General features: G+C 38.5%; 2 protein-coding genes across 2 annotated transcripts; both read right to left on the reverse strand.

Moving 5' to 3' along the window:
- Positions 1-1,224: 1,224 nt before the first annotated feature.
- LOC108890654 (T-cell surface glycoprotein CD3 epsilon chain) lies at positions 1,225-5,726 on the reverse strand. The gene is made up of 5 exons (XM_018687620.2): positions 5,448-5,726; positions 4,719-4,907; positions 4,476-4,619; positions 4,012-4,064; positions 1,225-3,320 (listed from the first exon to the last, which is right to left on the reverse strand). The coding sequence occupies exons 1-5, from the start codon at positions 5,515-5,517 to the stop codon at positions 3,261-3,263; spliced, it is 516 nt and encodes a 171-aa protein (XP_018543136.1). The 5' UTR covers positions 5,518-5,726; the 3' UTR covers positions 1,225-3,260.
- A 3,411-nt stretch (positions 5,727-9,137) lies between these two features.
- LOC127143746 (liprin-alpha-2) lies at positions 9,138-11,591 on the reverse strand. The gene has a single exon (XM_051078933.1). The coding sequence runs from the start codon at positions 11,093-11,095 to the stop codon at positions 9,623-9,625; it is 1,473 nt and encodes a 490-aa protein (XP_050934890.1). The 5' UTR covers positions 11,096-11,591; the 3' UTR covers positions 9,138-9,622.
- Between the last annotated feature and the right edge of the window lie 70 nt (positions 11,592-11,661).

Here is an 11,661-nt window from a genome sequence, read left to right on the forward strand (position 1 = left end):
AGAGTTAAAATAGCAACAAAGAAGAGGAGGAGGCAGTGTAGAGGGGGAGGAGGAGGTGAGAAACTAGCTAGGAAGCACCCCCCACCCCCTCGATGTCAGATAATCTAATAACTTAAATTCTTTGATCACTGCTCGGAGCCTCTTGCTTTCTTCTTGACGCTGATGTGACAAAGCTACAAACTCTAGTTTTCTGCCGGTGCTGAGGTAGAGAAGAGCCGGAACTTAGACAGAAACACAACCCTGATCAGCCCACGCACACACACACGCATACATGCCTATCTTTGTGGGGACCCACCACCCATCATTGACACATTGCATCCGCTAGCCCCTTAACTATTGCAACTGAATGCTTACCCCTTATTCTAACCATAAAACAGCTATTTAAGCTTGTGGAGTTCAGCAGCATATCGGTCCCCATAAAGCTGTCGGACTTCAAAAGTGTTGTCAAACAAAACCACACACACACACACAATCAACTTCTGACTCAAATTCATGCACTCGCACAAGTTCACGTGTACGTTCTCGCGCCACGTTCGAACACGGACGTTCTCACACACGACCGCACACTCACACACACATACACACTCGTCAGGCAGATGTAGGTCTGTGTGTGGGAGCGGTTTGACTTAAGACATTCGGCTAGAAGAGCACACCGTATACAACAATGCCCTCCCCTCCCCCTTTTACCTCTTTGTTTCTCTCTCGCAAAAACATACAACAGATGCAGATGAAGATAACTGAGCAGTAAGTGTGGGAGTGTTTCCACTAAACACTGCACTTCTCAGCTTCATACAGTATAATTTATCAGTCATTACATTAGCAAGAATAACATTCGCATGAATAACAAATATTACATGATGTCAGATTTCCCCAGTGTCATTTCCATCAGTACACTGTGCTCAGTCACTGCTGGGACAGAAAACACAGGAGGCCAAAACATGACACAACATTTCCACTGTTTCTAACGTTATGAAATATATGTATGAGCATTGTGAAATCTTTCAGCAATATGTCAGATATTTCCAAAGATAGAACGGCATATCGTCTGCATACACATGAGACCTGAGCAGGTGAACATGTATTGATGGTGACTGTGCTCTTGTGGGTGTGCTACGGATATGAGCTGCGGCTTTGAGGTCGTTTCATGGACTGCAAATGGCTACATCTGTAGAGGTATCTCAGTATTATTTTCAGCAGTTAGCAAAGAAAATAATGGCAGCAGTGTTGGCTGTGGTTTATTTATTAGTGACACATTTTGTGCCCGTTACAGTATAAAAGATTAACACAGCAGATAAGAATGACAAAGAAAAAAAAGCAGTTGATGAGCAAAATAAGTTTGTCAGGAACATTTTACGTCTGTAATAAGTCAGAACTTACAATGACATAAAAATGTACCTATTATCACTTCGGAGTGACAGTCTCTAATGCTTTTGAGCCATTTCGTGTCATACCAGAAGGGAGTTTTTGTCTCTGATCTTACCCTCATTAATATAAATGGGGTGGTCAAAATAACACAAAACACCTGTCCGTGTAGTACGCAACACAGTTCAACAGCACCACAAACTACAGCTTCCAAAATAACCATAAAGTTGCATCAACAGTTTCAACCAAAACTGAACATTATAACCTCCATGAAAGGGGGATTTGTTACAAGACTGTTGTATTAGACTATATTAGTTTCAACTGGGTGTTCCTAATAAGCTGCCAACCACGCATATGTACAAAAAACATGTACCTCACTATTCAAAATGACAATACAAGTAATGATTTTTACAGTACTCTCCACCAACTTTTCACGTTAAAGGGTCAATACACTGAAAGCACAAAAATAATATTTATATACTATTAGGTACAAAAAAAAAAACATTAGCGGCATCTTAAAAGTGACGTTATTGTATTGGATTGTGTTACACTGTACAGCTGAATGTAATAAAGTGAACACTAAGTCTCAGAGCTTTCTGCCACCACACCAGTACAATTATAATTACAAATCGATATTTATCTTGCTCACAATATTCAAAGATTATATTCAAATCAGTCTACAGCAGTTGTTTTAAACCTTTTTTTCATTGCCCCACAGATACCCCTGTATTGTGTCCCTTCGCACTGACAGCTTTAGATGTTCGATTGCATTTTACAGCAAACAAAACAGTAGATGTGTTGCCGTTGCTTGCATTTTTTCTTGTTTTTGGTAATCAGTCAGGTCTGCATTCAATTACCTTTAGATTTTTGAAAGCATTTTGCTTACTAGTTTTCATACGTTCTCAATTGCGGCGTTTTTTGTCAAAGTATTACAACCAATTCAGCAGAAAACTGTCAGGATACAGTAGTTGGTAGTTTATTTAACGTCACACCAACTTGTGATTCTATACTTCTATGCAAAATACCTACAAAGAGCTAAAAGTAACCAGCTAAAAGTAGCCAAAATATCCATTTTGAAGGCAGACTTGATTGACCTCCAAAGACAAGCAATGACAAACCCGGGATCTATGTGTCTGCTGTTTTCTTTGTGTATTTCACTCACTAGACGCAAATGTGTGGATATCCAAGTTTTCAAGTTAGCTGAACTAAATGATCTTTCCATGGGCCCCCCTTTGTAACTGCAGAAGTACCTCTGTATTGGGAATTACTGACCTGCAGCAGCATACAGAAACAATATCCACACAACTCTTAATAATTCTCTGAACACGTTCAGTGACTCTAAGGACAAGTCAGGACCACTGACAAATCCAATGGCCTTGATAACAACCCCACAGATGTTAAAATACCTGGGACCCCACCACCACCAAGACCAGTCAGTCAGTCAGTCAGTCAGAACTTAAGAGGTTCCTTGGATGTGAGGTTAATAAATCTACAAGTATCTACAACCAAGTGCCAGTTGATTAAAGTTAATTCAAATTTTCTCTGATTCTCTAAACATGTTCTCAGTAGTTTGAAGAAGTTAGAAGAAAGTGGTCCTAGTTTTTCAGTGTAATTTTTAAATAATGTGAGCACCACAAACTAAATTCCATCCACCACTGTTGTACTGTGGTGGTGGCAGAATATTTGGACAGCCGAAACCTAAACTGGCCAGGTAATAAAAACCAGGGATAATTGAGGAAGTTCCTCTTTTGACATTTTTGCGACCACTAAGAGCAAACACCAGCATCTGCATGCTACTGGGAACACAGTGTATGCTCTTGTATGTCTTGTCGGTGAATGTTTGCCTTTGTCCGTGCAGCCTTTAAACCAGTGACCCTCTGCAGTCAGGTGACTCGAATCTATCCGGTCCTGTTCACGACTGAGTACGTATCCTGGGAGCGAGTGTTAGGGTTCAGATGCTGCCAAAACACAACGTAAGCAGTGTTAGGAATCAAATAACTGCTAAAAATGTTTTACAGGGTTTGTTCTAAGATGGTTAAATGACAACAAACAATATAACAGTCGTACTCGGCTTCCAGGGGCGTAAGGAAACTTGCTGATTTTCCAAATTAACCTTGTTGTCAATGATGGTCATTATATTTGAAAATAAAATACTTACAATGAACAAGTAGTTTACTGTAAGTCTGGAGCCAAGACCAATGGCAGCTGGGATTGGCTACAGACCCCCTGTGACCCTCATAGGATAAGGCATATAGCTAATAGACGAATGGATGAATAAGCAAGTAGTTTGTTGGTAAACAGAGAGTTACGTGCTGGTAATTTTACCACTTCATTTTTTTGGGGATTAAACCAACAAGATACAACATGTTAATCAGGGTGCCTTAGAGGTGCAGTTAGGCAGTTTCCTAACCATTTCCCCCTGCTTCCACTCTTCATGCTAAGCTAAGCGGCTGTTGCTTGTTATTTAAAGGACATGACATGAGCTAAAAAGTTTCCTCTCTCATGTTTGCTCTAAGATTTTTGATTATTTTTGCAAGGACACAAGGACACAACTATTTTACAATTGCTAACTCAAATTTCACTGTAGAATGGAAAATGCAGCAGAAAATGAAATGTACTCTTACATGTCTGCTTATATAAATTACTTACCTCATAGTCAGGAGATGGGACAGGTGGACCCCGGCCTGCTGGACGAGCAGGTGCTGGAAGATAATGATGGAAATAAGATGCTATCAGACTCAGTGTGTACTTAAAAGGATGCTTTGTCGTTCGCTGTGGATGTATACGGACAAATTATAACAAATTATATAAACCTTTTGAGATGAATCAAGTCGTATTTATTACTTTATGAGTAAAAATGAAATCTGTGTGACATGCCCACACCCTTCAGAGTTGGTTTAATACTTAAGATTGTTCTTAATAGCTGAAATAGGGCTGCATCAACTGCATGAGTGAATATACAATCCCATTAATCAGCTGCAAATAACTAAAGTTTTATCAACATTAAAACACGCATTACATGTCCTTCAGTCCAAGGGATGTTAGGTAACTTTTTACTTAACCAAAACAGATATTTCATCTAAAATAAAGATTGTTTTTCAGTGTATTTTTACCTCTGGGAGGTTGCGTAGGTGCAGCAGAGCTTTTCTTCTTGGTGCAGTTGTAGATTATCATCATCACAATTGATGTCATGAGCACGTCCACAACGATGACCATCGCAAAGACAGTTGGATCTAGCTCGAAGCAATTTTCACACACTAGAAAACAAAGAGCAGCAGTCGAAAACAAGCGTTAGCTCAGTGAGGACGACTGATTCAGATGGCATACCATGAGAAATTAAAAGATTTTTTACTCACCCTTTCCTTTCACGTAGAAATAATATTTTTCATCAGAACCATATAGACAGTAGTAAAGGCCTCTGGTACCGCTATTATACTCCATTTCATGCGTCACTGTCTGATCTGAAGTTAAGTTTTTATTTTCATCATTGTACCATTCCCCCTTTTCTGGACAGGACATTGTGAACTTTTTCCTCCAGAATGATACTGAAAAAAAGAAGAACACATGGACAGATATTTAGTTTTAGCTTGAGTCTGTCACTTCATCAAAGTCCTTCTCCCCCATAACTTTTCAGACTGAGAGGTATCTAAGAGCTGAGGTGGGTTTCCAGAACAGACCCCTTCCTATGTTCATGTCAATCTGGTAATTCTCCCCAGTGTTAGTATTAAACCATGTGACTGTTTTATATACACAGAGACTGAAATGTGTTCAAATAATAGCCAAGAATCAGTAAGAAAAATACTAGTTTTCAAAATAAAATGCACCCACACACTACAGCAAAGAATAAAGTCTATGAAAACATCAGGGAGAAAGAAAAGACACAGAAAAATAGAGCTTTTCAACACAAAGTAGTTGAAGCGCACAAATGAAATACAGGAAATTGGAGGAGTTTCTTTGAAAATGCTCTTGAATGTCATATTATTGTCAGAATACATGCTGTTCTAAATCCAGACGACTGTACTGAAAGTTTATGACTTTAAAACATGAGATAAAACAAAACAAGTGCAGAGCAGTTAGATATTTACCATTGCCATTCACGGTGGCTACGAACAGGACGAGGACGGCGAGCACAACTTGAACACCCATGCTCCTCATTTTCTAAAGTCGACCTCTGTTTTCTGTCTGGGTGTGTAGATCTTATTATTGTATAAATCAGATTCTTCTATGAGATGCAAATAACATCAAGCTGCCTGCTCGGAAAGACAGAAAGTTTACAAGAAGTACAAGACCTGATGGTTTTCTCCCTCTCTCTGACTCTCTCTCTCTTTGTCACACTCTCTAACACACAAACACACTGCACCCCACAGGAAGTGTTTTTTCTCTCGAGATGAATTCACAGTTAAACCTCAAAATTAAGTAAAGCTGAATGAAAACTGAGGTGCTATTGATTTTGAATTTGATTCCTGATCAAAATCTCAAATGGAGAAGTTACAGCTGCAGTGTAAATGGGATATTAGCACCGGACAGATCAAGTTACACACTTACACACACAAGTTAACACAACTAAAAGACTTTGTACACATCTCATCTGAAGTTGCTTTCATTTACTTTTTTGTGGATTCTGTTTATTCAATCATACACAATACATAATCAACAAACAATGTTAGAAAATGCTGCTCCAAGACTGGTGTGAATAATAGAGGAAGTTGTGACATTAATAATATAATGGGATTATTAATGGAATTGTAAAATAGTCCGTTGTACATGGTGAGATACAACAATAAGTAATATAAGAGTCAAATCCATGTTCTCTGTTCCCAAACCAAAAAAGTGATGATTGTCCATCATATTATCTATTTATGTCCAGGTCATAATCAACTCCCAGAAGTTCCAGTGGTTTCCTCCATTTCTGTCCTTTCATTAATACAGTGTCCAGGTTTTTCCACAGTCACAACCTCTAAGATGAGAGATTTCCACATGGAAGTAGAAGGAGGGTGACCTCCAACTCACTTCACTGTTATGGCTTTCCTTGCCAACATTAAAAGAGACTGCATCACATCTTCATTTTCTTCAAGAAAGACAAGGACCTTCTCATGCAGACATAGAAGTGGGTTTACTGACACCTGTTGACCTATTGTTGTACTAACACTTGAACGTTCAGCCTTCATGAGTATTTGAAAAACAATGGAGCCTGGTGCCTACATGAGATTTACATTTGGGACAGTTTAGTGAGTTGGTGAGGTTCCTGTTGTATACTTACTATAGATAAACAGAGATATGTAGATATGATGCAAAATATTAGATTGTAATTATTTATACCTTATGCAAATTGAAATTCTGGAAGGCAATTGCAAAATCTCATCCCACCCATTATTATCTATTACACATTTGAGTTCTTCTGTAAATATTTGTATATGTCTTCATTTGATATATGGTGCTGAGCTTTCAGTGAATCAGATGTTTTAAATCTTCCCTTCTCAAAGAGGTCAAATATTCTACCTGCTCTTTACCTAAGTGTAAAATTTCCCTGTGGCGAAAGCTCTGGGTTATCTGTTAGTGTTGTTGTAAAAGAGAGTGAGTGTTATTGAATATTTTCATAACTTTTCTCCAAGCTGACAACACATTAGTTAAAAAGGTTGTTTCTGGAGGTGAGAGGGGTCAAACCAAGGAGAGTCCAAACATTCATTCACCCACGAAGAGATAGTTCTGGCTTGTATGGACAGAATATAGTATTCCATCTTTGGTAAGCCCGATCCAGCTTGCTCTTTTGGAAGCTGTAACATTGCTAATTTAACCTCAGGCTTGATTGCTTTCATTTACTTTTTTAAGTAGCATAAACCACGATTTTGTTACAGCTACTGAAGGGAAGCTACCTTTTCACAGAGTAATTCTAAATGCACAAATGCAAAACAATATATATTCACTGTTCAGACTTGTACAGGGTAACTACAGATAGAAATACAACATCTGTCAGCAATGTCTTGTTAATGTCCTCTCTGGTAATATCTTTTAGCAGCCTGATCCATCCCTGGCTGCTTTTTCCTCTTCTTCTTCTTCTGCAGATATATGACCGACACCTGATCATAAACCTTGACTGACTTGACCACTCTCGTTAAAGTGGAAGAAAGAGTGATGCCATCCCAGGTATCAAAGAGTATCAAAATCAACATTTTACTGCACAAAGCTGAAGAAAGTCATACAAACCAGTGTCACAACAAAACTGGTGTTGTTTTAAAGAGGAATTGTGTGACTTCTTTTTAATCTTAAATTTACAGCAATCCATTTCGGATTTTTTGCAGGGATTTTTTTGGCCACAAAGGGGCAGCAGAAACAACAATCATTAAAGTGTCATTATGTTCTAAGCTGACAGGGCAAACTTTGCAAACAGTTGCTTACCAATAATATCTCTTTTAGCTCTTTTTTGGTCTCTACCAACTCATGAGGGAAAGATATGGTTCTTTACCAGCTAAATGCTCCACCATGTTCACCAGCTAGTTGCCAATGTTGGCTATTTGGTGCTGAGCAGCAGTGGTTTGTCCCTACTCTGATATGACCTGAAATGGCACTCCTACAGCTGCAGGCATATAATAAACATGCAATAATAAATGTATGGGGTGTAGGGTTGCAAATTTCTGGGAATTTTCAATGTTGGAAACTTTCCACTGGAATTAACAAGAATATATGGGAATTAATAAGAATAAACTTATTATAATTTAACTGCAGGTTATCCCATACCAGGGAACTTAAATCTAGTTAAAAAAAAAAAACAAACATCTTGCAGCATAATCCTGGTTAAAACAACCAGATTAAATGTAAATTCAGTTGAATCATTTCAGATCATTTCTAGAATCCTTCTCACTACAGCCATACTACTGCATTTACATGCATACATGTAAACAACTTGGTGTTTAATACATAAATAATAAAAATATACTTCAACAGGTCCAGTGTGATAGGCTGTGAAAAATGGTCCTATGCCCTGAAATGTGCTTTTTCCCTGCATCTACTTCTGCCTCCTGGTCTCTGGACATTTTCTAGGCTGCCTTGGATGCTGTTAAAAAGAAACATGCTTAAGTAATGTTAACCTATATGAGGTTTCAATTATGAAGCTGTGGACTGATCTAAAAAAAACATTGCATGCATATACTTCCACCTCTTTTTCTGCTTTCCCCCTGCCTGCAACATATATACAGGATTGCCACGCTTTTCAAACAGTCCTCTGGAGAAGTCTTCACAATGAAGCAAGCTGGAGGAAGTTCCAGCCACAACTGTTTCTTAACAATGGTTTATAACTTATACCAGATTCTGATTGAGCTTTTTTCAGTTCATCGTTTTATGTCACAGCTCATGAACTTATATATTTGTGCCTCATTCATATTTGAGAATGTTTAACACCTACACACCTTGCTTTTTTTTTTTTTTTTAGAATTAACTATTGAGATTTTTACACACCTTTCTGAAGATAATTGTGAATTGTGAATTCTAGCCTCAGGCTTCAGACTGTAATCCCAGCTGTAGTGTAAAAGGAGCAGCTCTGCCCCCAAGTGGTTCAAACCAGTAACCAGCCATTAAACTGCCCAGCCTTCTGCCTCTGACCCATGTCAAAGAACAATCATCACATCGTCTCACCATGTGCTCGCACTATAAGGAGGTCTAAACAATTTTCAGCCCTTTGTTGTCGTTAACCTTCACAGATATTTTCTAGGTTATGACCATTTCTAACTAGTAAAATGGTTACCTCCTTTAACCATCTAATAAAACACCTTGGTGAAGAACTCACAGACTAATTTGACTTAAGAGAATTAAAATGGAAGTAAAACACTTAGATGAACACAATTGAATCTAGAAGGTTATAATTTCTTAGTGATTGTAGATTAAACATGTCAAAACCATGCCATAGCTAACAGAAATCATGTGATATCTCACATTTTATAGCAGTCATTAAGTGCACACAGGATGGTTGTGAAGTTCATGTTGTTTTATTATACTAGTGTGTATACATCCTGATTAAAGCTGTAGTTTAGACATAAAACAGTACATTGGTGGAAAAACATTGGCCAATAGCCAGTTGAGTAATTAATCAAACTGTTAAATGAATCAAATACTTGCAGGAAATATTGTTTGCTTTTTTAATTTTTTATTTTTTTCCCATGTAGTAGGATTGGTGGGAGGAAACCGGAGCACCCGGAGTAAACCCACAAAAAGATATATGGGAAATTAAGGGCAGTTAATTAACTTGCCTTTTGATGGTGGGTAGGACCTAATGTTGATCCAATTGGCTGGGCGTGACATTAGATTTAGGGGAGATGGGTGACAAGTGTGACTGTCTCATTTGCTTTGTGCTCATCCGCTCCTCCATCTTTTTTTGGTGAAGGACTTTAGTGTAGTAACATTCCGTGTCACACTTAAGTTTGTACATTCTGTCTATACCCTTTGCTAAACGTTCCTTATCTCGGAAAGAAGTGTCCAGGGCTTTTTTCAAAGTGTCGTTCTCTGCCTTCAGACACTTGATCCCATTTCGAACAGCATGTTTTGTTTGTTCGTCCAACTCGAGGTTGTCCACGTTGTCTACGTAGCGTCTTTTGATAGTGATGACTCTGCTTCTTAATTTTTGGGGCTCATTGATAACAGCCATGAATGACTGCATATCCTCCTTCATACGCAGCTGATATGTCTCCATGTGTGACACTTTATCCCTCAGCATGATAAGGTCTGGTTCACTGGCCATTACTTTGGACTTTAAGTGCTCGACACGTTCAGTCAGGTTGCCATTTATTCGCCGGCTCTTATTTAGATCATCCGTTGTGTTTTTTAATTTTCCACGTTCACTTCTTAATTCTTCCTCTAGTTTCTGGTTTTTTTCCTCCAGATCTTTCACCAGCTCAGTTAAAATGGCAGTTTTTTGTCTTTCGCTTTGAAACTCTTCTATCACCCCTTTCTTTTCTGCTTTCAAAGAAGCTATATTCTTATCTTTGTTTCTAATAAGCACGTCCTTTTCTTTGATAGTGTCCTCTAATTTGGACACTTTCTTTAAAAGATGATCCTGATTTTTTAGAGTTGTTATTGTTTTATTCTGACGCTCTATTTTCTGTTCCAGGGATTTGCAAAAGACTCTGTTGTTCACCCTGTCGGTATCCCTGAGTTTCCTTTCATCCATAATGCGCCTTTCTGCTATTAACAGGTCTAGTTTTAACTTCTCTATTGTCTGTTTGCTCGTTTCCTCCACCTGACGGAGTTGTTCTTCAATTTTTAACAGCTCACATTGATCTTTTTCCTCCAGCTCTTTCAGGGCCTTTTCTCCTGCCTCTTTCTGCAGTGCCAGACTTTCGTCAAATTCGGTTTGTTTACGCAACCTGACTTTTTGATTTTTTTGTTTGACTTCTTCCAGAGTCTTGGCATGAGACTCAGTTAAGTTATTCAGCCACTGTCTGTGAGATTCCTGAGTTTTTTTGAGTTTTGTTGTGAGTCTGTCATTGTCTTCCCGTAGCTGAGAGTTTTCCAGCGTAAGGTGTTTGTTAATTCTTTTGCATTTATTCAACTCACTCTCTGTTTCTTGGAGTTTCTGAGTGGAGGCCTCGAACTGCTTCTTAAGATCACGGAGTTCTGTTGCAAGACACTGTTGTTTCAGTCTGTTGGTAGTATCTCTTTCTGACCAGAATTCGTCGTTTTCTTTGCGTTGCGCTTCGAGTTTGACGATCTTCCAACTCTGGAATTTTTTCAGTTTTTCGCCCATTTTGTATCATAAAAGTTTAAACAACCAGAAGCAGAGTATTTTCTGACGTGACTGTGTCTTGAGCTTGTCTCAAACTGTCTCAAGTGTCTAACTTCTGTATACATATATAGACTTAGTGTAGTGCTCCAAGAACTAAATGCTTTGTGACGTGTGTGACGTCACGTGCTTTCTATGGCAACCGACATCCAGCTCCTTTTATATTTGAATTCCAAAAAGTGTGTGCATTTCTTTTGCTTGTTTTGCTCACTTTGTGGGGACACGTGCCTGTTAACTCAACCGCATTGCGTGGACTCAACTTCAGACTTAAGATTTAAGATATTTCACCGCCATTTGCATTAAATTTCATGCACTCCTTTGACATCATGTGCAGTTTCTGGATTTATATTCTTGATTTCTGGTAAGATCGTAGTACATAGAATCATTATTAGATTATTATGTGTGGTGTCTAAATACACTGTCTATACAATAACTTTCCTGAGCGTGCGTTTACGTAAGAGCTGTGGTATGTATGACACCACTCGTGTAAATGTATTTTACGCAGCGGCAGAACAGGTTAGATGACCATC

This window comes from Lates calcarifer, linkage group LG21 (assembly GCF_001640805.2).
Source record: "Lates calcarifer isolate ASB-BC8 linkage group LG21, TLL_Latcal_v3, whole genome shotgun sequence".
Classification (NCBI taxonomy): Eukaryota; Metazoa; Chordata; class Actinopteri; family Centropomidae; genus Lates; species Lates calcarifer.